This window comes from Urocampus carinirostris, chromosome 1, assembly GCF_059441175.1.
Source record: "Urocampus carinirostris isolate Australia breed hairy pipefish chromosome 1, RoL_Ucar_1.0, whole genome shotgun sequence".
Classification (NCBI taxonomy): Eukaryota; Metazoa; Chordata; class Actinopteri; order Syngnathiformes; family Syngnathidae; genus Urocampus; species Urocampus carinirostris.
In genome coordinates this window covers 6229855-6255737 of record NC_142349.1, presented here as the reverse complement: position 1 = coordinate 6255737, position 25883 = coordinate 6229855, and the positions used below count along the sequence as shown (strand labels likewise).

Below are 25883 nucleotides of genomic sequence, written 5' to 3'. Positions count from 1 at the left end.
GACTCTACATCACTATGTGTGTGCTGACACAATTAGATAATGATTTTGACAGCTGACCTCGACCAGACAATTTTTAAATGCCTTTTCATTCTAAATATATTTTCTTTGTGTAGCAATAAATCTTCAGAAACAATCACCTCTAAGACTATTCAGGTATTTTTAGACACAGGCACTGCTTTAAAAAGACACATTTTTCAACCTTCAATCCCTCATACCTTAACTCTCTTTGTACACACTCTGTCTTTACAAATGTCTTCTACCAGAGGAGAGTTTTAGGGTATAGTTTGTTCATGGATGAGCCACCCTTTACCCTTATTTTCCCTTTGAAAAGAAAACATGAAGGATAATCAAGTCAAGTCATGTTTATTTGTATAGCCCTTAAACACAAGGAGTCTCAAAGGACTGCACAGATTATTGCAAACTACAGACTATTATTACACCATCCCCTGATGTAAAACCTACATAAGGGCAAGGAAAAACTCAAAACCTCCACATGAGGTAAATGAAGAAACCTTGAGAAGGGACTGCACATGAGGTAATCCCCCTTCCAGGATGACCAGGCTGCAACTGAAGTTGGAATAACAAATAATACACAGATATTGTCAACACGAAATATAGGTCATTCATAAGCTATAGAATAGAAGTGTGTTTTAGGCCTAGATTTAAACAGTTCCACTGAGGTATCAGATTGAATCTCAGTGGGCAGATCATTCCACAGCACCAGAGCCCGAACGGAGAACGCTCTCGATCCTGCGGATCTCTTTTTGGCCCTGGTATAGTGTCCACTTGGATTTTATATACACTTTTATGAATGTTTTATTTTATTTTAATATGTGTACAGTACATGTCTAAAATACAGTCACTTGCTCCGTCATCAAATTTATAAAAGAAGTAAAGGTTGCCTTGCAACTTTTCTCATTGATGCCTCAAGTCTCTTTTTGAGTCTTTGAAATGTATTGTATTTGAAAAATTATCTTGCACTTATTTGTATTTTAAAGAAATGTGTGTAATGTGTATCTCTTACAGAGATACATACATACACGCCACATTCTTTCACTTTATGTTACTATAAAATGTCTGTTTTACCAAAGGGTAACTGTATTATTTACCTCTATTAGGTGTTTAAAATAATTTAATACCAGTAAAAACGCTACTCACCAAGTGTAACTGTGAGTTTCTGATGGAGAATGACAAGTGTATTTTGTTTTTATGATTGGACATCTGCAAAGGGGATTTCATAGATTCCAGTTTTTTATTTTACACACTGTTGGTCTTATTTTGACTTTTACATCATTGTCCCTATCAGCCAATCATATCTAAAAAGCAGGTCCTTGTAGAAGAGGTTCAGGATAGGACGAAATTCTCTTATCTGAAAGCTTTTTCCCTGACCCTGCAAGTTCAAAATCCATTTAAGTTTTCTCTCCTTATTTTGAGTGTCTACTAAACGTAACAGAGAATAATGTTTTATATCCTTTTTTGGCATGTCATATCTGCTATTTTTGCTTGTAGTTGTGTGAGTTATTCTTGCATTCAAGTAAATGAAACATTGGACTTTGAGCTAGGGTGCATTAACCATCTGCAAAAATAGACTGTAAGAGTCCACACACCATATTGATCAATAACCCTTGTTTTTTGCCTTGACTTTCATATTTTTGTACCATTACATTGGTAGTCCCCTGTGGTGTGCTGTTCCCTGCACTATCATGGCTGTATAACCATTTTAACGAGGTGTCTTATTGCTCCTATCTCTGTGAAAGTGAAGCAATCTCCATTGAGAGAATGTGTTCCTTTTCCAGCTTTGAATGCACTCTTTTGATGAGAGGGACTAGGAAATAGGTTGTGTCTCCCAAAGCCTGTTTAATATTAGCTTGCCGTAAAAACATAGTAATCCCTGGAGTAAATGGTGATGCCATGTTTTTACACACTCATTATTGTTTGACATTTGTCAATTGCTAACACGTTGCACACATGTTTTTTTATTTATTTTTATTCAGTGAAAACTGTTTTTTCTTTTTAACAGGGATGTGATTTTTCCGCTAATTCGCGGAATTCCGCTTTTTTTATCTCCAAAAATAAAATTTTTAAGATTTCCGATTTTTTAATTGGTAAAAAAAACGATTTCGTCTCTACAGCATTCCATTTTAGTGTTTCCGTAACTGAAATGAAACGTACTTGCGATTGGTTGAAGTCTCCGTGTTGACCAATAAACGCGCTTGTTATAAAGGCGTAGGAGTATGCCATTGTTCATTTCTCACACGTTTTTGCCGAGTGTTTAAAGAAAGATGTCCGAGATCGAACGCAAAGATGCTCCGCGAGGTAAAGAAATTAATAAGATCGTAAAAAACAAGTTTCGATCGGACTGGTTGGAGAAGGAATTATCTACAAATGTTGGAAAGAAGACTGTGACGAATTTGTTCAGTGACTTTATTCGGAAGATCGATCGTGCCGGGAAAGCGCTTTGCATTTGATGCCATGATACCATTGTCTATGGTGGGAGAGGTTTCAAAGCTCTTGAAAGTCACGCAAAGAGCAAAAAACACGTGAAAGAACTCCAGTCAAGAACAACAAATTATTCCATCGCTGGTAGTTTCGGTGCCCAAACGAAAACTCCAAAACTTTAAGGCCTCCATCCCTTATTGACACCACAAACGGAAGCGGTAATAGAGAGACGTGATCCACCCCAAAAACCTGTACCAGTTGCTGATAGAGTCGTGAATTTTGAGGTAGGTGGTAAACTTTTCAAATTTATTTGACAGTTTTCCCCTTTTTTCCGAAAATATTATAACGTAATAAAAATGGCCATAAATATTTAACAATTACAATGATAGATTTTCATGTGTACATTACACCAACACTTTACTGTAGGGTCTATACTTATTGTACTTTCATTTATAGATAACATCTTCTGCTATAACAAAGACATTTGTGGTATGTTCTAATATGAGTTACTTTTCATTTGGTCATGATACAATTATTTCTTCATGAAATTTGAACTCTTCAACATGATTTATGTGTTAACTTAGTAATCACATGAGTTAGATATGATGATATTCTCAGTGATAGTTTTTAAAAGCAAAGGCAGTCCAATGTTTTTTAATGTGACTGATTTTGAGTTGACTTAAACTGTAATTTTATATGGGATAGTTCAAAATACATTGAAAATTGATGCTGTTGTTTTGTCTATTTCTTTGTCATCTGAGTGCATTGAAAGTACTTAAAAAAACGTAAAACCCATGAGCTCCGGGGGGCTTCGCCCCACTTGTCCCCCCACCAGGGCACTGCCCTGGACCTAGCTGGGTGCCCGCGGCCCCCAGACCTCCGCCTAATTTTCAGATAATTTCACTTTGGTCAAATCAGATCCCTGTTTTAAACATGCTGTTATTTTATGAGAGGCCGTTTGAGAAGTAAGTCATAGCTCTCACATGTAGCAAGACTTTCAACATGCACAACTTTATTCTCATTAAGTCACAGTCATACCTATACACAAGCACTAATATAGTCTCTCATTTATACGACTGTACTCTCTTACACACACACGCTAATATAAACTCTCACATTTACCACTATACTCTCTCAGATAGGGCTGGACGATTTTGGAAAATAACCTAATTGCGATTTTACAGTCCAGAATTGCAATTTTGAAGCAATTTGCAATTTTTTATTTGTTTTTTTAAAAGTGAATTTTCTGAGATATTTTTTGTGAGGACTTAATGAGCCCCCCCTGTGGTTTGACAGTCTAGGGCAGGGGTCTATGTAGGACCCCACTGTAATAAGAAAAATAAAGGGAAAGTTATATCATTTATAATCTCCTAGTGGTAGAACAAATATTGGTTAAAAAGAACAATATTAATTAAAAAAAAATATCCAAAATAGATGAAATATTATATAAATGTGCATTTTTAAAAAAATACTCCTTGCTCAAGAAATTTGCATTTGTTTTACATAACAGTCAGCCATCTTCCTGCTAAGGCTGGGCAAGAAAATAGGAAGTAAAATAGTGCATTTTTAGTCGCCATAGTTTGTATTCTTCTTTGCACTCGTTTTCAGTTGCACAACACGAAACAGCAGCATGTAGTGGTCGAATAATACATGTGTGTGTGTGTGCGTGTGTGCGTGTGCACGCGTGTGCATTATGGTATTTGTAAGAGCAAGTATGATTTACTTCTCAAATGGCCTCTCATAAAATTTCCTTTCACTCCTATCCTACCGTAGGTGTTGTGTCGTTGTCCCAGGCATTGTGCTCAAGTGATGATTATTCCAATTCTCTGCTGCACCTGGACCTTAGTAAAAACCCTGGGGTTCTGTCTGGGGATGATGCCATGGTGAGACTAAAGTATACACAATACACAACACTGATAACCATCAGCAAAAGAGTATTTATTTGCTAATAATTGTCCTTGTTTTTGCAGAACCTTTACCTCTTCCTTGCCCAGCCCAACTGTCTAGTCCATTTGGATGTGTCAGGAACGGACTGCACAGTGGACTCGGTTTGTACCCTCACTTGGCTTATGCTTTTTTCTTCTCATTTTGATTCAGAATGGCATACAGAATACAAACCAGTCACTGACTAAAACAACCCTTAGAGGACCTGCTGTTTGTGTGATTATGTGTGCCGTCCCAGTTTGTATCCCCAAAAATATTAGTGTGAATGGAAGGGCATCTTTGGATTGTATGTACTATTTCAAAGTAGCAAGGCCTTCAACATGATATTCTGATCACAAAAATATGTCTTGTTACATTAGAACCAACTCTTAACAACTAAAGGAATGACAGCGCCAATTGAGTTCAGAGTGACTTTTGATACGGCTGCCTTTGCTGGCAAACATAAAGGCAAACTGAAAGGCTGAATGAACTGTACTCAGGCTGTTTTAGTGGCGATCTCAGTTTAGAGGATGGAAGCTATAGTGATAAGAGCTGAGTGGGCATAAGGCTGGATGTGTTGTTTATGGCTAGTCTGCAGCTTTTTCGTTTATTGCTGACATATCACACCAAATTAATGAAAGAGATTCACAAAATGGAATTTATCTTCATCACTGTGATTGCAGTGTCATGAATATTAAAAAGCTGAATTGAGTGGGTACTCTCGCTGGCCACAACATTAGTCTACAGTGCACACAATTCTAAGCCCTAAAAATTTCCCTTACACAAACATGATAAAAGAGGTTTTTTTTTTTTTACACTAATCACGTTGAGTTAATATAATTTTTATTTTCTGTAGTCAGTATCCATCCATCCATCCATTATCTTCCACTCATCCGAGGTCGGGTCGCGGGGGCAGCAGCCTTAAAAGGGAAGCCCAGGCGTCCCTATCCCCAGCCGCCTCCTCCAGCTCATTCGACAGGACCCCGAGGCGTTCCCAAGCCAGTCTCTCAGCGTGTCCTGGGTCGCCCTCGGGGCCTCCTGCCGGTGGGACATGCCCGGAACACCTTCCAAAGTTCATGACCATAGGTGAGGGTAGGAACGTAGATCGACCGGTAGATCGAGAGCTTTGCCTTTCGGCTCAGCTCCCTCTTCACCACGACGGACCGGTACAGGGTCCGAATGACGGCAGACGCTGCACCGACCAGTCTGTCGATCTCCCGTTCCATCCTACCCTCATTCGTGAGCAAGACCCCAAGATACTTGAACTCCTCCACTTGGGGCAAGATCTCATCCCCAACCCAGAGGGAGAAAGCCACCCTTTTCCGACTGAGTACCATGGTGTCGAATTTAGAGGTGCTGATCCTCATCTCGGCCGCTTCACACTCGGCTGCGAATCGCTCCTGCGAGAGCTGAAGATCACGGCCTGAGGAAGCCAACAGCACCACGTCATCTGCAAAAAGCAGTGACGCAATGCTCAGGCCCCCAGATTTTACTTTAGTCTACAATGCACACAATTCAAAGCCCTAAAAATGTCCCTTACACAAACATGATAAAACGGGTTGTTTTTTTTACACTAATCACGTTGATATAAATTTTATTTTCTGTAGTCAGTATATTTATTTTATTTATTGTTAAACTTTTTTTTATTCTTCCTATTTGATCTCAACCCAGCCAGTGGCCAAGTTGGGGAAGAGGGTAAAAATATGCCTCTGTCATTCACTCAGACATAGACTAGCAGTAGCAGAGAGTGCTGGGTGAGAAAGAGGGATGCGACACTTTGGCAAAATTGGTTGAGGAGAGAAGTGTCAATCCCAGGACAACTGAATCAAAATAATAGAAGTTCTTGCTAAGTATTAATAATTTTGATATTTGCATTGTTTCACTACTACAAATAGATGTAAAGTTTTATTTCATATTGATATTTGATGGAATTATTCATCAAAAAGGAAAAGGCATCACCAGATGCTGATTTGCAAGTGCATCCTGCTTAAAGTGTTTGTGTATTGATCAAAATATAAGGTATTAGTCACAATGCTGGCGCATTATCGTAAATCTGCAGGGCAAAGCATTTGCATAAATGGCTTACATAAACTAAGTGTCAGTGAAGATTCATATATTAGACCATAAAATGTGACATTAGAGGGTATTTAACTTTGGTCCTTGTGAAGAATCCAACAAATATGGCAACATCGTAATTTTGCAATATTGAAACTGCCAAAATGTCGTGAGCATATTGAAAGCAGCACTTTTGTTAAAAAATACGTTTTTAATCAGTGCAGCTCCATCATTTTTAGGTGGTAAGTTGTTTTGTGAATGAATGTCTTATACAAGGTCACACCTTAATATTTTTGTCTATTTTGGCATTTTATATTATGATTACGTAGTGAGATGTTTGTCCTAATCTTTATGGTTTAATATTTTCAACTATTTGTGATGACATCCAGAGCTTTTAATGCACTTTAAAATACCCCAATTTTTAACAATAGTATCCTAACCTAGAACAAAAGCACCCTGGGGAAACATTGTCAGCATTTTTTTCAATTATTTTTTTCATAGCGCAGTTTTAGGAGTGTAAAGTCATAAATCAATTAGCTCATCAACGAGACTCTCTTATTTCTAGTTACGATGTAACATAATAACAGGAATGCCAATCATGTAACGGTCGTATACAGTACAAACTTATTCAACCTGTTGTTCTTTCTTATTTTAACTTGCCATTTAAGATAATATTTATGTTTTTGGTGTTGGTTTATATCAAAAAAATGTTCCCCCAGAAATGTGACTTGTACTCATATTGATGTTTTTTTCCATCCTAATTATGCATTTTTTGGCTGGTGCGACTTCTACTCCGAGACTTATCGTCCGTAAAATACGGTGCTCATTTAATATCACACAGGCTTGTGTTATTAGCGATCTAGATCTGCTGCTGGACCTTAGAGCTGCCTTTGACACTGTGGACCATAATATCTTACCAGAACGGTTGGAAAAAAGGATTGGTCTCTCAGGAACCGTCCTTTTATGGTTCAGATCCTACCTCTCAGATAGGACGCACTCTGTTAAATATGGTGAAATGACATCTGAGCCCTTTAGTGTTACCTCTGGTGTTTCGCAGGGTTCAGTACTTGGACCCCTTCTTTTCAGCATTTACATGCTTCCATTAGGTGATATTATTCGCAAGTATAATATCAGTTTTCATTCCTACGCAGATGACCCTCAACTATATCTCCCGATGCAGGAATCTGCCACACTAAACTGTGGAAATTTGGAGACCTACCTCACTGAGATAAAAGAACGGATGTCACTCAACTTCTTGCGCCTTAACTCTGAAAAGCCAGAAATGCTAGTTATTGGTCCATCTAAATACCGTGACTTGTTCTCAAAAACGGCTCTGAACATTGACAAATGTAATATCCCCCAGAGTGACGCAGTCAAAAATTTAGGTGTCATATTTGTTCCCGATCTTTCCTTTCAAACACACGTTAAGAATATTACCAGAACAGCTTTTTTCCCTCTTTGCAACATTGCTAAAATTCGGCCTATGCTGTCTCAGTCGGATGCGGAGATTATGATTATAATTCATGGGTTTCTTACCTCCCGTATCTATTACTGTAATGCACTACTCTCCGGTCTCCCGAAGTCCAAAATTAAGAGCCTTCAGCTGGTAGAAAATGCTGCAGCGAGGCTTTTAACTAAGACAAAGGGGTTTGATCACATTACCCCGATTTTAGCTAACCTGCATTGGCTCCCTGTTAGCGTAAGATGTGATTTTAAGGTTCTGTTGGTAGTATACAAAATCATGCATGGACTTGCTCCCTCATATCTTTCAGATTTATTCCCCCCTATGTTCCGGTTTGAAACCTTCGCTCTGAAAATGCAGGTCTACTAGTGATCCCAAGAGCCAAGAAGAGATCCGCAGGTTCCAGAGCGTTCTCCGTTCGGGCCCCGGTGGTGTGGAATGCTCTTCCCCTGAGATTCAATCTGCAACCTCAGTGAAAATGTTTATATCTAAGCTTAAAACACACTTCTATTCTATAGCATATGAATAACCTACCGTAAATTCCGGACTATAGAGCGCACCCGATTATAAGCCGCACCCATCACATTTTAAGGGGAAACACGATTTTGTCCATACACAAGCCGCACCTGTATATAAGCCGCATGCACCCACATCAAAACAAACACAAGATTAATCTAAGCCAAACTTCAAGTCCCGCGATTAAAACTAAATATCCTTCATTGAAGCAAACAGTCCATTAATCACAGCCGTCATAATGAACGCAAAATGATATAGCTACTTAAAATTTGTTGCAGACCTGCAGATGCTGGGTGCCCGTTGATAGTAATCCAAGGAAAAAAAGTGTATATTTCCAAAGGTAAGGGTGGGAAAAATATATATCTATTATTGTCCGCCGTGTCCACAAAAACTTACCTTTACCGGTCCCCACTTTCCCATCAGCTCTTTTTTAATTTGTTCGTGCAGAATAAGTGTCTCAAATAGATACAAATAAATACATTACAAAAATATACAGTTGAAAATACATATTACACATATTTTCAAAGAAAGACGGTACATCGAGAGAGTTTTCAAAGCTTTAATAATAATAATATAACTTTCATCCTAAACCGTGCCTTTGGGAGGTAGCCTCACACTACTAAAAAGACGCTCGCATACCTGCAAATTAGTCTGTTAAGGAAATAAAAACCGTAATTGAAAGAATCACTGCCGACCACCCGCCTCTTCCTTTTTGGTAAAGACATATAATTAGTCTCTTTAATGTCAGAAATAAATTTTATCATGATGACGCCGTTCAACGCTCCCTTACTTCAATACACTCCAGTAACATGCCCGTTTGCTTTTGGCACAGTGGCTGCGTCATGAGCCTCATTTTGTGCAATTTGCACGATGAGGGTTTGTTTACGCTCATAAGTTGTGATCTTCCTCGGCACATATATTCCACCGGTCTAAATCTTACCTCTCATACTCTAGCGCCGCTGGCGACCCCCATTAAAAAATTACATAAATTGGCTGCACCTTTGAATAAGCCGCATGGTTGAAAGTTTGGGAAAAAAGTAGCGGCTTATAGTCCGGAATTTATGGTATATTTTATGTTGACAATATCTGTGTATTTGTTGTATTATTTGCCCTCATGTAGGTTTTAGATCAGGTGACGGTGTCATAATAGTCTGTGGTTTGCATTAATCTGTTCTGTGCAGCCCTTTGAGACTCTGTGATTCAGGGCTATACAAATAAACATGACTTGACTTGACTAGATTTTTGTTGCTAGAAAAACCACTCTATTAGGTGGACGTTTCATCGCCACGTTCCTACTGAGGATGCCAGAATGAAAGTCATCTTGTGTTGTTGAGTTTAGCAGCAGTTTAACGGCTAATCATGTTCCACATCTCTCCCATACATGCGATCGTTGGTGGCTTTGGCCGTTTCTCATCTTTGACTTCAATTTTACAAGCTATTACTAACCTTTTGTCTTGCTCGTCTACCCACTCTTGTCAACCAACTGGCTACGGATTATTATCTGCCGCTATCTTCTGTATTTATAGTTTCCTGCTCTGAGTCTTTTGTCGCCACTTCGACAACATGTAAGCGAATAGTGCCGAGCGCGTGATTCAGCCTCCCGGCGCTTCCTTTTTGCTTTTGCAAGCTTTACAGGATTTTTTTTCTCCTCAATAGCTTCTCCAGCTATCAACTAAAGTTATATTGTGGCCCACTTCAACTTTGACCAAGCCTATCTAGCCACTTGATTGATTGTATTTTCTTTGATGCTCACACCATACCCGAAATGTGTTTTTGATCACATAAAATTAAGGTATTGCATTGTATAGTGCAGGTTTTCCTTTGGATTCTGCAGTGAGACTTATTTAAATGCACATGCTTCAGCTACATTCTATGATACAGCAACCTTTAGTGGCGAGTCAACAAACACTCACTTTAAATAATTAAGTCTGACATATGGGAGCATATAGCCAAAAAAAGCTTTAAGGTGCTGTCCGGAATTAGAAACTTTGTAACTCTCTGCCGCCATCTTTTGGCTTAAGTCAACATCACAGCCTCAGTCTGCTCATTCATCAAGTGCATTCCATAGATGCACTCAAGTAAACATTTTATTTCATTTTTTGGGGGTTTGGGTTGGTGTTTTTACTTTAAATTCAAACAGGCCTTTTCTTTATTTTATCATTTTCACTCTAAACTAACTAAAACTGTGCTGACGATCATGCAGCCACTTTCCAAAATGCAAACTGTTATGGTCTACCATAAAGCTTATTATGCTGAAATAAGCTTTATGGTAAAGTGCATAACAGTTTCAATACGAGCGATTTGAGTAGAAAAAGGCAAAATACACATGTTACCTGCTCAAAAGTGATTTATATACAGAGTGCATTACCGTTCGATTACATTCACAACAAATAGCATGAAGGAATGGTTCAAATTTTATTACATTCCCAACAAATGCAAGACCAAGTGGTGTTGGTAATATGTTCGCCATTACATTCCCGAAAAGTGATATAAAAGTGAGATAAAACGAGGTAAAAGTGGTGATAGTAGCGAGAGGATGCAAATCTCGGCAGGGATGCATTTCTCGGCATAACACCGGACGCCCAGGGCATGCATCTTTTACGTCGGGCGTACAACTTACAAAACGTCTTTGCCTGGGTGGCTAACAACTTTTTCGAGAAAAAAATGAATACATCTCTCGGGTTTTTTTTTATTTTTTTATTTTTTTTTTTCAAATCAAACATTTGCTTTATTCTGATTTCAAAATATCCGTTCGGTTCGTTTGGCAATTTGCATACCCGGCAGCCAATTGGAAGCCTGTATCAAATAACTGTGCTTCCTGACTCTCCCGAGTGTTATAAGGTCGTTCATTTGCATATCATTTTCTAAAGTAGACGCACAGAGAGCACAAGAAAAATAGAGAAGTGGTTAGGAATCAAGCCAAAACCTCAGCCCCAGAAGAAATATTCAAAATAAGCTAACTAAATTTATGACGCTACAAAACGTAAACGTACATTTAAAGCATCGCGGAAAGAGGAGTTCACGTGGCTTGTAGCAGACGACGCAACGCAAACATTGCATGAATGAAGATGAGTAAATAAAGGCACATACTGATGGCAGATGGAAAACAGTGATGTCATATACATGCAATTTTTGCGATTAGTTGTCTTATTGCGTTTTAAGTTGGGGGGAAAATGAGGCAGGCAACTGTATGGCTGCGCAGGCAACTTTTCAGAGTCGTCTGCCCTGGTGTCCTGTAACTTTTCGTCATCAGTTTCAGACACTGCCTTATCCTACTATTTAATCAGTTGCGTGTCACGGAACAGCGTTGCCAAGAATGCAGATAGGCGTGGTGGAAAAAAAAAAATAAAAGCTCTCCGAACTTAGTACTGGACTGTTAACACATACTTAATGGAGAAAATATTGTGCTTTCAACATTCTAAGGACACAACGCACCCCACCTTTTTATCTGCATTGTGAAAGCAGCCTTTATTTCATTCCCACTATAGATTAAGCAATTTAATGTCATCAATGTATTACCAGCCTACTATCTCCCTTTTCCCATTTGTGTGTGAATTGACAGCTCAGATCAAAAGTGTACTATGTAAAAAAGGTACTAAATATGACTTCATCGCCATTACATCCTATGGAAGATATTTCTGTTTCTGAAATGGTAAAGAATTATGCAAATCATCCTCAACCCAATGCAAGAGGCTTTATTGTCCAAATAAGATGAAGAGGGTTATTGTCACTCCCCCCTGCAATTCTGTTAAATCATTATACAGTTTTCAGCCTACTTTGGGGAGGAGAAAAATAATTCAATCTGTATACACTGTGAAATAGTTATGTGATACATTATACCCTAAAATATTTTTTTATCACAAAGGCATACCATTGTGATAAAAAAAATATATATTGTGGTCATTTCAAAAATACCTTTAGGCCTTTATTTTAATTAGAAATACTTTAAATTAGTAAAACTACCAACCGCTGACGAAGCTTTTTTGTTTTTCAATGAGAGGTGATTTTTCAGTTTTTTCCTTCTTTTTTTTTTGCAGTGCAGCCCGTATAATCAAAAAGGTTTTGGTCTTGAATTTTGTCTGAGGTCAATTACAAACTAAAAGTACCTGAACCATTAGTGTGAACATTTCTCTGATGTTTCCTGTGTGTGTCTGACTTTGCAGTTGTTTGGAGCCTTGCTGAGAGGCTGCTGCGCCGACCTTTCCTACCTAAACCTATCTAAGAATTGCTTCACTAACAGGTGCGTGTCCTCTTAAACTCTGTTTAATCCACTCAACTTTTCCTCTACCTGGAAAACATTTTTGTTTGCCTACGAATCAGCAAAAAAGCGTTGTGCAGCCAGCACTTGCATGTCATTGCGCTGATTGTATAAAAGACCTTTTGGCTTGCATACACAAGGTTCCTACGGGCTTTTGAAATCCTTGAAAATCCTTGAATTTTGAAATTCTGTTTTCAAGGATTGAAAAGTACTTAAATTTTTGGTGAAGTGTTTGTCTCAAAAATATTTACAGACCTATTGTTCAGATCTGAAAATATATCCGCAATTTACTTAAGATCTAATAATTATGTCCTGATAAATGCACACTCAAGATTAGAAATCACAGATATATTTGTGGCTCTGCAAAATACATGATTCACACTGGATTACTTTTTTTTAATGGTAATGGGGTAGTCAGAATATTGGCCTTGAAAGTCATTTAAAAGTGGCTTGATTTGGCCATGTACGAACACTGTAATAGAGTTCACTCTCCATTCAGGGTTTATTTGTGTTAGGATATTATTTGGAATAGCAGTCTGAGCATAAAACATGTGTTAATCTCATTGCTGTTTGCGCTCCTGATTGACCGTACATGGAATTTTCATCAGCCTGCGTCTTTGTGAGTGGCCTAACGTTATCTTTATTTCAAAAGTCTGCACCCTATGGATGTCCGTTAAGGACTTTCCACAATTGCACAGGTTTATTCTGGTGTTTAAATTTTCTGACTTAGCAACCATAAATTCCATTTAGTCAAAATGTGAAATGCTGCTCCCCTCCATATGTCACGTGCATCCATTTGTTTTTTTGTGTGAGACTTAGTTTACTCACATTATTGATTTTCTTTTGCATTACAATGCGTGGGTTCCAAATTCATATTTACAGACTTGACTGCTTCTACTTGTGTGACTAAAAATAGAGGATTGTTACAAAAGTCTTGAGCACATTTTGACATTTAATATCTCTTAAACTATTAAGGATATAAACACACATCTGATACATTCAAAATGCTTGTAATCTGTTTTTACATTGAAGATTTAAAGAGGTTTAATGTGGGCACCATTGTTCACATACAGACATCAAGTAGATAGTCAAATTCATGCCAAATGCGTCCCAACGTTGCATCGTCAATGGTTGCAACAGCTTCTGTTATACGTGCTTTTAGCACATCAACGTCTCTTGGAACAGTGGGCACATAGACCAATCTTTTTACAAATCTCCACATAAAGAAATCGCATAGTGTGAGACCTGGAATTCTGGGTAGCAAGGACATGAGATCTTGATTATTCTGCCTGGGCTGTTCAATTTATCTCACCTTTGGAGAATCTCGCTGACACTCAAAAAGTTGATGTGGGTTTTGAGTACCCCATAAGTGACATATGCCTTTCAACTTTTCCATTTCCATTTACGTGGAAATTCGCCTCATCGCTAAAAACAAGCTTGTTGTCAAATCCATAATTTTTCATTTTCAGTCGCATTGCAATTCAAAAGTCATGACAAGCTGGATTATCAGTGTCCCTAAGCTGTTGGACTGGACTGTAGCTTGTACAGCGTCATGTGTAGTCATCTTCTTAAGACATGCCAAAGTTGTTGTTGGACACTGAAATTCTCTACTGACTCTTCTAACTTTTGAGGGCTCCAATGAAAAGCAGTTCTAACTTGTTTAATCACATCTTCTGTAGTTAAGGGGTTCCTTTAGCTGCCTATAAGCACCCATCCCTTATGAATTAATTATGTCATCCTATGCACCTTCCCGGTGGCTCCTTTTGAATTTTCTGTAAAATGCATGTTGGACAACAGTCCGTGATTCTGTTTTTGCAAATTCAAGCACACAAAAAGTGAGTGAACACCATTAATGGGCTGGTAAAGAAATTAAAAAATAATTATTCATCCATCCATTAGCTGCACCTCTTATCCTCAGTAGGGTCGCAGGTGCTGGAGCCCATCCCAGCTATCTTCGGGCAGTGGGCAGGGGAAACCCTGAACTGGTTGTCAGCCAATCGCAGGGCACACAGAGACAGACAACTCACTCGCTCATTCATACCTAGGGACAATTTGGACCAGCCAATGAACCTGATATGCATGTTTTTTGGAATGTGGGAGGAAACCAGAGTGCCAGGAGGAAACCCACGCAAGCCCGGGGAGAACATGCACACTCCGATCTCATGACCTCAGAACTGTGCCGCACACGCGCTAACCGCTAGGTCGCCGTTCTGCCTAAAAATAATTAGCCTTGCAAAAACCTTAATGTAATGTGGTTTTTTAAAAAAGGCATTCATAGTTAAAGAAAGTTGGTGACATCAAATGTACCTAAGACTTTTGAAAAGCTGGGGGCGGCAGTAGCTCAGGAGGTTGAGCGCTCGTCTTGAGATCAAGGGATCCCAGTTCGAATCCCGGCTCGTCTGAGTTACATGTCGAAGTGTCCTTGGGTAAGACACTGAACCCCCAATACCCCCAATATGCAGGTTAGCGCCTTACATGGCTGCACAGATCACGGCCGCTATTGGGAAATGTGAAGCACACTGTAAAGCGCTTTGGGAAGTCATTGACTTGAAAAGCGCTATATAAATGCAGATCATTTCATTTCATTTCATTTCAGCTGTAGAATAATTGCTGGATTTAAGTAGCTATGGTAATTTGTCAAATCTGTCGTATTCGCTGTTTTATCAACTAATCCTGGCAGTTCTTGAATTCAGTTAGAAATGCCGCCAATAATTTCCATTAAACCCTTTGTGCATATAATAGATTACCTTACTTTCCCTGTCTAGTGAATCCGCCTTCATGGTTTGTGGAGGTCTCATGAAAATGTATTGTCTATTTCTCTTTTTTGGGAGGTTCAAGCGCATCAGTTAACCCCAATCACTTACCCTGGTTCATTTAACTATTTTTGTCTCATGACTACAGACCTTTGCTGTTTTGATGTAAATCTAATATTTATTTTTTCATGAGATATCCCTGAACACGTTTTAATTTCAGCTGTCAATGTAATAGTTTTAAAGTTGTTTCAACAATTGAGTTAAAGCATTGAAGTTACTTCAACGATTTTAAGTTAAATAAGTGTCAAGTTTAAACATTAGCAAACACTGAAAATGGCCGGAGGTTTTAACTGATTTTGAACTCGCAAGAAGGACAGCAAGAGAAGCCTTTGGATAAGGAATGTCCATCCCTGCTCTGAGGCCCTACCTTGACCACTTTTTTAATAAACCTTCAAGGTTACAAAAAGCAGATCACCCATAAAGGGTGTGGTATTTCAAAGAACAGCTACACGATTAGCTGATAGCAACAATGATTTTATACTCAAAACAATGAACCAGTGTGCATTGATAGTCAAACTAAGAAACTGGCCTCCTATGAAATCTCCTTTTCAGTTGTTTAACATAAAAAAACAAAACAAAATGATCAAGCATGAAGAATTGACTCAGCGATAACGCTTTCACATTTTAATTTTTACAATACTGTATAACTTTTCACTACCGTTTTAGCCTCCCTCTAGTATCCTGCGCTAGCTCATTGGTGGTCTTATTGAAATATTCTGGTACGACAAAGACCCCTAGACTTGAAATGTGCAAATTATTGTCTTGAGTCATGAATAGGAAATTGGACACCTCTAATACCAATCTTATAAGCTGCAGCAGTGACACTTGTGAACAGCAATAAACTGTGACACAGGCTTGGTAATATGTTGCTGATGCAGCACGGTTCTTGGGCATGCATGAAAAATTGCATTGATGCTACATTTGCATAGATGGTATCTGCATAGGTTTCATAAGCTTAGTCCTAATTAACACAAATGGGTCAAAGATGAGAAGTTGTCCCTCAGTGCAGGCTTGTGTCAGCAGTAATGATGGGACTTTAATTAATGTAGCAGACTTATCTTTTCCCACTAAGCTCTTTAAACATTGTAATTATAACCAGCATTTGCTTCTCTATTTTGATCTTTTTGTTATTTCATTTTGATTTTATGAACCACGTGTTTGTCTAGTTACCAAAAATAATATTTAAAGCACTCGTATGCACTATTACAAGTACTCTGTGGCAAAAACATTTCACCAGGACATAAATAATGGAATTCCTAAAAGTGCAATAGGAATAACAATTTTACATCAAGTACTCGGACCAAAACTATAAAGCTTGGGAACATTTTAGCCTGGATACGGCGGATAAAAATAGTACTTGCTAAGTTTGTAAAGCAAACCTTTCATATCATGGCAGTTTATTGTTGTACGATAATTTAAAAAGCATGTTGAACAGTTAACGAAACCGTCTGACTCGCCTCGCTAAGATTCAGGCCAATATGGTTTTGATGACATGCATTGTACATTTTATACATATATATTTCACTATGAAAGAGATTTAGCAGTATATTGTATTCAAAATGAAACGCATACAGTCTGAAACACAAATGTTAAAACCGTTTTTTTTTTTGTAACAGACTTTGCAGTGGACAACCGAATATACTTCACAAAATGTGAATATTTGTTTTACTATTCTACTGCTGAAAATGAGTTTGTTCTTGGTTTACAGGGAACACAAATGTTTACTTGGTTTCAATTTTTTATTTATTTTACGTGCATTAAAAATGGACGGAGGTTTTTTTATGGAGTTATGTTTCTACTGACTGAGCACTGCTATTAAGATTCGATTTTTATCTACTTTTTTGTTCGAATCTGCAATGTTTTTCATTGCACCCATTTTCCTGTGTTTATTGCCATTTCCCAAAACATTGATAAACCTCATGCCAAATTTAAGGGGGAAAAGAAGGAATTGTCCAATTATTCGACTAATCGTTTGAATGTACATGTAAATGTACTTTATTTACACTGCCCTTTACAATCCTTAGGTGTACCGAATTGCTTTACAGTGATCAAAGAGAAATAATAAGTAAAAAACAAAAACAAAAAACTAGAAATGACAATAAAAACAGTAAATACAACAGTATCAAATAAGATAAAAATAAATGTGTCCTCGAACTAGAAAACGTGCGTTTTTAGCCTGGATTTAAACTGGTCCAGGTCAGAAATAAGACGCAATTCGACTGGGAGCTGATTCCAGAGCCCAGGGGCAGCAACAGAAAAGGCTTGGTCATCTTAGCGTTTAGATTTTACCTGGGCATACCCAGCACAAGTTGGTCCTTGGACCTCAAAACTCTGCAAGGATTGTGAATAGTTAAGAGCTCAGAAAATGAAGATGAGGGCAAAACCGTTTAGAACTTTAAAAACAAGTTTAAAATCAATTATAAAATGGACGGGAGACAATGAATGGATTTAAGAATAGGAGAGATGTGCACGTTTGCTGGTGTTGGTCAAAAGACAGGCAGTCGCGTTCTGCACAAGTTGAAGGCAAGTAATAGATGACTGGCATACGCCAACATAAAGTGCATTGCAATAATCTAACCTTGAGCTTATTAAGGCATGTAAAACTTTCTTTAGGTCAGGACAGCTTAAAAACAATTTAACATGTGCTCATATAAAAGAAATGACGTCTCTACCAAACACCCTCCTCTCCCTCTTTCTCTGTCTCTATCCTCCCCAAGGTCATAGAATCTTGTAATATTTATTCAACCTCACCAGCAACGGATTTATCCTACACTTGAAGTTCAACAGAAATAAACAGTAAGAAATATGATAAAATAACAATCAGCAGTAAACAATAAAATCTGAGTTTGATGAATTAAATCGAACGCTTACATCCTGAGACAAATGGTCAAGTAGACTACTTGAAGAGTTTTGTTCACAACGAAAGTTAATTGTAAAAAGATGGAAATTGAGTTTCACTATAAAAGGCATCATAATCTCTAGTTAGACAACTGCGAAAGAAGGCATATACTACTGTACTTCAAATATTTTCACACAACAAAAGGGAACATATGAACAATACAAAGTGTGTACAACACTGCAGTGTAAAATAAATACATCAAACTCACAATCTGAGACAACTGTTCAAGTACAAATAGGCAACGGCACTTTAAATATTTTGCTCTCAACAAATCAACAGTAAAAAATCTAAAGTGACTATCCAAACCCTCTCTACGTTTCTCCCTCCATCTCCCCTCCCGCTCTCTCTGTCTCTACCTCCCCACTCTTTCTGTCTATGGTAACTGACAAAAATTCTCGCTGAAAGCAGCAGTTTTGGAGAAATTTGTGTTTAACGACGCAGGAACCATTAAAGAATCGTACACTAGTTTCCCCCAAGTGAGATGTTAAGTATTGTGAATTTAATAGCGCTCTCACCATTGATACTATGGGTAGGACCTTCTCAATTGTGTGACGTCATCACACACATACGCATTGTTTTGTTATTTATTGCAGATGGCTGCCGTGTTAAATTGAATGAGAGCCGTGTTTATGTTGGTGATATATGCCAAAAGGCTGACCGAGGATGTCCTGCTTATCTTCCTTATGCACAAGAAGACCGCACACTCTGGCATAGCCTTCACATGGGACAACATGCGGATTTCTACTGTGCTAGACAAAGTAACGCATCACTTTTGACCTTCAGTAACTAACGGTGGAGATAAATAATTAGTCAAATTACCCTATTACTGAAAGAATTACACAGTCACGCAACAGAGTTATTCCCAACACTGATTAGGTCTGTGTTTTTCAACCTTTTTTGAGCCAGGGCATGTTTTTTTTGACATTGGAAAAATTTTGCGGCACAACACCTACCAAAAATGTTATAAAATGACACTGAACAGTATGTTTAATTACATTATAATTTATAATACCCCCAGTTTTTACACCAAAGACACTTGACAAAGTCATAATATTTGCAGAAAATGATCCATAAATGTTTTATAAAATTTTACATTTTAAAAAGTGACATTGGATAATCTCTCACGGCACACTAGTGTGTCGCAGCACAGTGGTTGAAAATCACTGGATTAGGTTATGTTCTTTTAGTCAACCTCATTAAATACTGTTTCAAACTTTCAGCCATCAACGTGCTTGTGTGTATTGCTCTCGTTATCCGCCTCATATCTCTCGTCTGTCAAGCTTTCAAGTGACTGATTAGAAAGTATCCATCATGCTCACTTTCGGGCACCCTCTTTCTTTCTATGCTGACTGTATAGATAACTTTTAGACATCCAAATTTCTCTGTTCTATCTTTCCAGAAAGGCCAGAGATTCTCTGCCAACTTTCCGGCAGTTTTTCAGTTCTGCATTCAACTTGACCCATGTGAGCCTGGCCTCCATGAAGGTTCCTGCTGATTGGCTGAGGTAAGAAGGCAGTCATGTTTTTTCTAAACGTGCACAAGTTGATAAGCTCATGGGAAATGGTCAAGTCAAGTCATGTTTATTTGTTTTGCGCTTAATCACAAAGATTCTTAAAGGGCTGCAAACTAAAGACTATTGTTACACCATCCGCTGATCTAAAACATTCATGAGGGCAAGGTAAAACTCAAAAACCGCAGCATAAGGAAAATAGAAAAAACTTTTAAGAAGGGACATCAGGTAATACCTCTTCCAGGAGGCCAGACGTGCCTTGGATGTTGCATTAACAAACAATAAAATTAAAAAATATATAATGAGGACAGGCAGCACGACAGCGCAGTGGTTAGCGCGTGTGCGGCACAGTTCTGAGGTCATGAGATCAAACCTTCCTGTGTGGAGTTAGCATGTTCTCCCAGTGCTTGCGTGGCTATCCTCCGGGCACTACGTTTTTTCCCGCATTCCAAAAACATGCATGTCAGGTGAATTGGCCACCTCCAGTATGTCCCTAGGTCTGAATGAGCGAGTGAGTAGTCCGTCTCGTCAAGCCAAGAGTGTCCCTTGCCCACTGCCCGAAAATAGCTGCGATGGGCTCCAGCACCCCCGCGACCCTACTGAGGATAAGCGGTGCAGATAATGGATGGATAATGAGGACATACTGGCAAGTAATCCTTTTAAAAGGCATTACTTAAAAACATTAACAAATACTCACAACTAATAAATGGTATAAAACCTTTTATATCAATTCATCAGCATGTATATTTTTGCCCTGCTTGCAGAATCAAAACACTAAGTGTGATTTCACGTAGCACGTTTGAAATGTCAATGAAATAAGTCATGAAATAAGTTTTTGATGACCTTTCGGTCATTCTGTGACTTCATATTGCTTTGAAAAAACTCAGTGGCACCTGTATCTTTGTTACTGTAGATTTAAGGAGTTAATTGTCTACAAAAAAAAACCTTCTTAATAAAGAAAAAAATAATTTAAATGAACTATTTGAGATTATTCATAATAAATAAAAAAACACAAATTGGATAAGGCTTGAAATGAAATAGTTTGATTAATATTCAAAATTGCCGATGGACCACATAATACCTACAATCAACTGACTAAGAAACTTTTTGAAAGAAAGAAACGTTCATTTAACCCCATTAATAGCATTCCGGCCAAATTGGAATGGGTTCAAATCCAGCTACCAGACTTCCTGTGCGGAGTTTGTATGTCCTCCCCGTGCTTGCGTGGGTTTCCTCCGGGCACTCCGGTTTCCTCCCACATTCCAAAAACATGCATTTCAGGTGAATTGGCCGGTCTAAATTGTTTTGAGGTTTGAATGAGCGAGCGAATTGTCCGTCCCTATGTGCCCTGCGACTGGCTGACAACCAGTTCAGGGTTTCCCCTTCCCACTGCCCGAAGATAGCTGGGATGGGCTCCAGCACCCCCGCGACCCTACTGAGGATAAGCAGTGCAGATAATGGATGGATGGATCTATTCTGGCATACTCGGTTACAGTGCTGTACATTGGCACTTCTAAATAACTGTGCTCACTTCTAGTAATGATGTCGCAAACACACTTGCATACATGAATTATTTTTTTATTGCTAAGCCAGGGATGTCAAACTCCGTTTGGCTCCTAGGCATTTTCAGACTTTCTGTTCCAAAACGTAACGGATAGGTTAAAGAATGTCAACTCAGAATTTTTAACTTTGTTGTTCTGTATTATTCTTGATCATTCAGCCTACATTGACAACTTACCTTACATACAGTATTTTAATCACTGATGCGCTTTTCTAAATACATTCCTTCACAAACAATGAGAATAATTTGTTTTTAATGTTTGTCGTTGAATGTGTTAAATAGCTTATTTTAACAGTTGAGTAAATGCAATTTAACACCTGAACCAACTCACCACGCTTTACAAATTCAACACAGTCTTCCAGTGGCCGGTTTGCATTTATTTAATAAAATCAGAACTTTTGATACAAAATGACTCGAGTCTTTTTACACACTCAGAAATTTAAGGCTGGCTATATTAAATCCTTCAACGGGCCTGTTTGGCGCGCTGGCCGTATGTTTGACATGCCTAAGCTAAGCTCTAAAAGACTCAAATCACAAGGGATACAAGTTATGTTTGTCACTTTGGCCTCACATTTGATTTCAAAAGGAATGGCATTCATTTGAAAGGAGTGCCCTATACTGTTTAATATAGGTACACAAATTAATGTCAGTATGAAAGTCTGTTTGCTGACTTTTTGCAATGAAAAAGTCTGGAAAATAAGATCTGGAGCACCTGACTGCAGAATTGTACTTAAATAGTGCAGATGCTCAGTTTACGTGGTGAGCCTACTGTTATCACACAAAAGGAATAAGGAAACCAGATTAGCATTGCCAGTTGTGTATGCTTGCCAAACAGGCAAAACTGAGATGACATATGACGATCGGCAGCCAAAGCAGAATCAGCATGTCAAACCTTTTTCAATTCCCTCAGCCAGCTATATGAAATCCCCCTCAAGCTTTGATTGTTTTGCAGTTTGCTTTTGTCTGTGAGCTTCACACATAAATTAACACTGCCTTCTTGACAAATGTAACCACCTGGAGTTTAGAGAGCAAGTAGATAAAATCTTTGAGTTATGAGTAAATAAGTATTAAGTCGTAGCTAAAGCAATGTACTTACTGTGCTTATGGAATCTCCCAGGATCTTAAAAGAATAGTCAAATAGTTAAAGCAACTTAAATCAAAACTTTAGTCTTGAGTTAACTCTCAGTATACCTGATCCATCAATAAAATTGAATTGACTTTTGTCGGAGCCAAAATGTATGTGTGTCGTTGATGGTTATTTTTGGTTATATTCGTGGGGTGGCACAGGTTATTTTTTTAAGTGTATAAAGGTAGGCAACAGCTTTGTTGCCTGAAAAATATCCTACCCGGAAGGGCAAAGAATTTTGACAGCTAAACTAACGCAAGCTGGCTTATTTTTGATATCCCTTTGGCTCATTTGTGTCTATCGTAATCGGTGTATTTTAATGGATGCTGGGTGAAATAAATAGGATTATTTTGCTTAAGCGGTGAAATATTAAATGCATATTATGGTTAATGGATATTACCAAACCTTGCAAGTTTCGTACGAGGACGCACGTAAGTTGTGGTTTTCCGCCATTTTGTTTTTCCCTGGAATGGGACTAAAATAGTGAAAAATCGTGGTTGGATAAACTCTATTTAGAAATGGATATAAATGTAAAATCTTTAGATATTGTAACAGTCTGTTCATAAAACATCTTGTTTCCCTCCAGAGCGCTCTTCCTTGGTCTGTCTAATAACCCCCATATCACTGATATGCAGTTGGACATCAGCGCCTGCGAGGTATGCGCTCTGTCTTCCCGTGTTGCAAAGGCGAGATCCATTCATGTTCATATCAACTGATGATCCTGTTCATCCCATGGTGCTTTATAAAATTCTTTTTTCTTTCCTGTCAGTTAAGATCTGCAGGTGCTGGGGTTCTTCAGGAGCTGTTTCCAAGAGTTTCATGTGTTGGAACTTTAGACATCTCCGATAATGGTGAGACGCATCATTCAACCCAAAGCACTGCAATGCATACAGCTTGTGTTGGATCATTGTATGCGATCAATTTCACTCCATCGATTAGATATTATAGCTAAATTATTTTAATGATATTTAAATTCATTAAAATCTACCTGTGGTGAGGTTCAGGTCTGGTGAGGCACAGTCAGAGTTGCATATATATATGAACTTATATCTTCTTCATATTTTGATTGGTAGATAAAGAAAACATTACAGAGATCCCTCAGTTTCCGCGGTAATGGGGACCAGAACCACCAGTGAAATCGGAAAATCCGCCAAGTAGCGTCACTCTTTCATAAAAGCTCCCAAGAATCAAACTTACCTTGAGATGACATTACTGACTGAAGACATAATTCTGTAACAAAATAACAACTATAGATCAACAAATGAAAACACACAACACATAATTGTAGTTGAATGAATAGGTTTATTGTCATTACACAAAAGTAAAAATAGATTGGAGGGCTTCTCCTTTTAGTGTAAGAAATTTAGAGAGAGGCTGGCTAACTGGCACGAGCATTGAGTTTCCTCGAAATGAGCCAAGTCCCTGCGATGATTAAAATAAAAGTCACGAATATAGTAGTTTTTCATGAGTTTTAGGTCCACGTCATCTGTTTCATGAGTAATGGTTCTCGCATTAGTGAACAGCCAGGTTCGACATGGGTGGCTCAAGAGTTGTTGGCCTAGGCTTAGCAGTTGGCTGTACATGCAGCCTCGCTCTAGCATTCTCCCCCGACACCGCCTCAGTTCCCTCCCTAACTCGATAACAATCTGCTGGTGATCGCCATTTCTTTGCGCTCTTCTGACTCTTCTCAATAGAAGAACATTCACTTCAGTATTTTTCATTTTTTTACATTTGTGATACTTCCAAAATCTAAACAATGATTTCCAGAAATATAAGGGCACATTGCCTGCAAAATAACATTTTATTGTAAGAACACTGGACTTATGCACTAACGATTCATGAACATTACAAGAATTCCTAAGCGCCCGATGTTTTCGGTGACGTGATCACACGATTTCGCTCACTGATGGGCCGCCCACACAATCTCAATTGCTGGATAGAAAAAGCAGGCAACAAGAGGAAGTGGGGGCTCCTTGTGTGTTGACAAAGACCAGCCATCTAGTGGTGATTTACCATACTAAAACCAGAGGCTTGATACTTTCTGATCAGCAGCACCAGGGCTTTTGGAATAGTTTTATTTTTAATAAAACATAAAGTGTATGTTATGGCACTGAGTTAATGCTGAATAAAGGTGAAGTTTTAATGCATTTTTTATTTGAATTTCCCATGATCACAAGTGAGGCACAGCCTCACCATGCTTTTCCTGACTGCATGCCACATCTTTTTGTTTGTTCTCCCAACCAAATAAGTACAAAAAAACATTTATTGCAGGCTTGGATTCTGACTTGCTGGCTGTCATCCCAGCATTTTCAAAGCACCCTTCCCTTAAACATCTGATGCTGGGGAAAAACTTCAACATCAAAGGCCGGTACGGACCTCATCTGTTGAGCTGCGCGGATGGTGAAGATGATATCAGTGATTCATTTTTTCCCTCTTTTTCCACCTCCTCAGGGTGCTGGATGAAATACTGCAGAAACTGGTTCATTTGGTGCAGGAGGAAGAATGTGTGAGTTGTATTACGTAACATGGCACACCCACGTGCAAGAAAAATCTACAGTGGCTTCTCTGACGAGATGCACACCCGCATTCAGATTTGCTCATTCAGAAACTCAAATATTTTACCGCATGTTTAAATGGCCACAAGGCTGAATTGGTCACAGTTTGTACAGTTGTGTCCACATCAGTTCGGTGCAAAACATAATCCCTTTGCCACACATAAACAAAAGTCAATCACACATGACAGCTGTTTTGTCTTTAAGCCCAACAGATTTTTCTTTTTTTTTCTACATTTACCTCTCATTCCCGAAAGGCCTGCTTTGCTCCTGATTTCCCAAATGATAAGTATCTGGCTTCAAGATGTACTGCAGTCATGTTGAGCATGAACAAATCTGCTCACGTGCCTTTTTATATTTGACTTAATATCTGAACCGATTCGTAGAATTGCTTTTGAATTAAAAAAAGCATTTATGTAGCTTATCCCACTTGTCTGCGTTAGGTGTCTATTACAGCAAAACCTCTTATCTTGCAACTGGTCCTCCTGCATGTATGCAGGGCACTTCTATAAGAGTCTGTTTTAGACTTAAATCATACTTGCTCTAACATGACATCATACTCTCACTCATGCGCAACTGTGCTCTAATACTTCCATTCATCCCCTTGCACTACCAAACTCTCTCATACACACAGCTATACGCTCTAATCCTAGCTATGATACTCTTTCATGTACTATTATACACTAATACATACTATTATACTGTCATACACACTACTATACTCTCAAACACATATTACTATACTCCCATGCATATCCTACTTTACTTC

At 38.5% G+C, this 25883-nt stretch overlaps 1 protein-coding gene across 6 annotated transcripts in view; it reads left to right on the top strand.

Moving 5' to 3' along the window:
- Positions 1-25883, top strand: part of carmil3 (capping protein regulator and myosin 1 linker 3) — a 100680-nt gene that overhangs the window by 33961 nt on the left and 40836 nt on the right. For all 6 annotated transcript variants that reach the window (XM_088349340.1, XM_088349591.1, XM_088349673.1 and 3 more), the window contains exons 13-20: positions 4213-4322; positions 4410-4487; positions 12559-12635; positions 19765-19869; positions 23149-23218; positions 23332-23413; positions 24834-24930; positions 25014-25068. In XM_088349340.1, coding sequence (XP_088205466.1) covers positions 4213-4322; positions 4410-4487; positions 12559-12635; positions 19765-19869; positions 23149-23218; positions 23332-23413; positions 24834-24930; positions 25014-25068 — 674 coding nt within the window. The remainder of the gene's footprint in view (positions 1-4212; positions 4323-4409; positions 4488-12558; positions 12636-19764; positions 19870-23148; positions 23219-23331; positions 23414-24833; positions 24931-25013; positions 25069-25883) is intronic.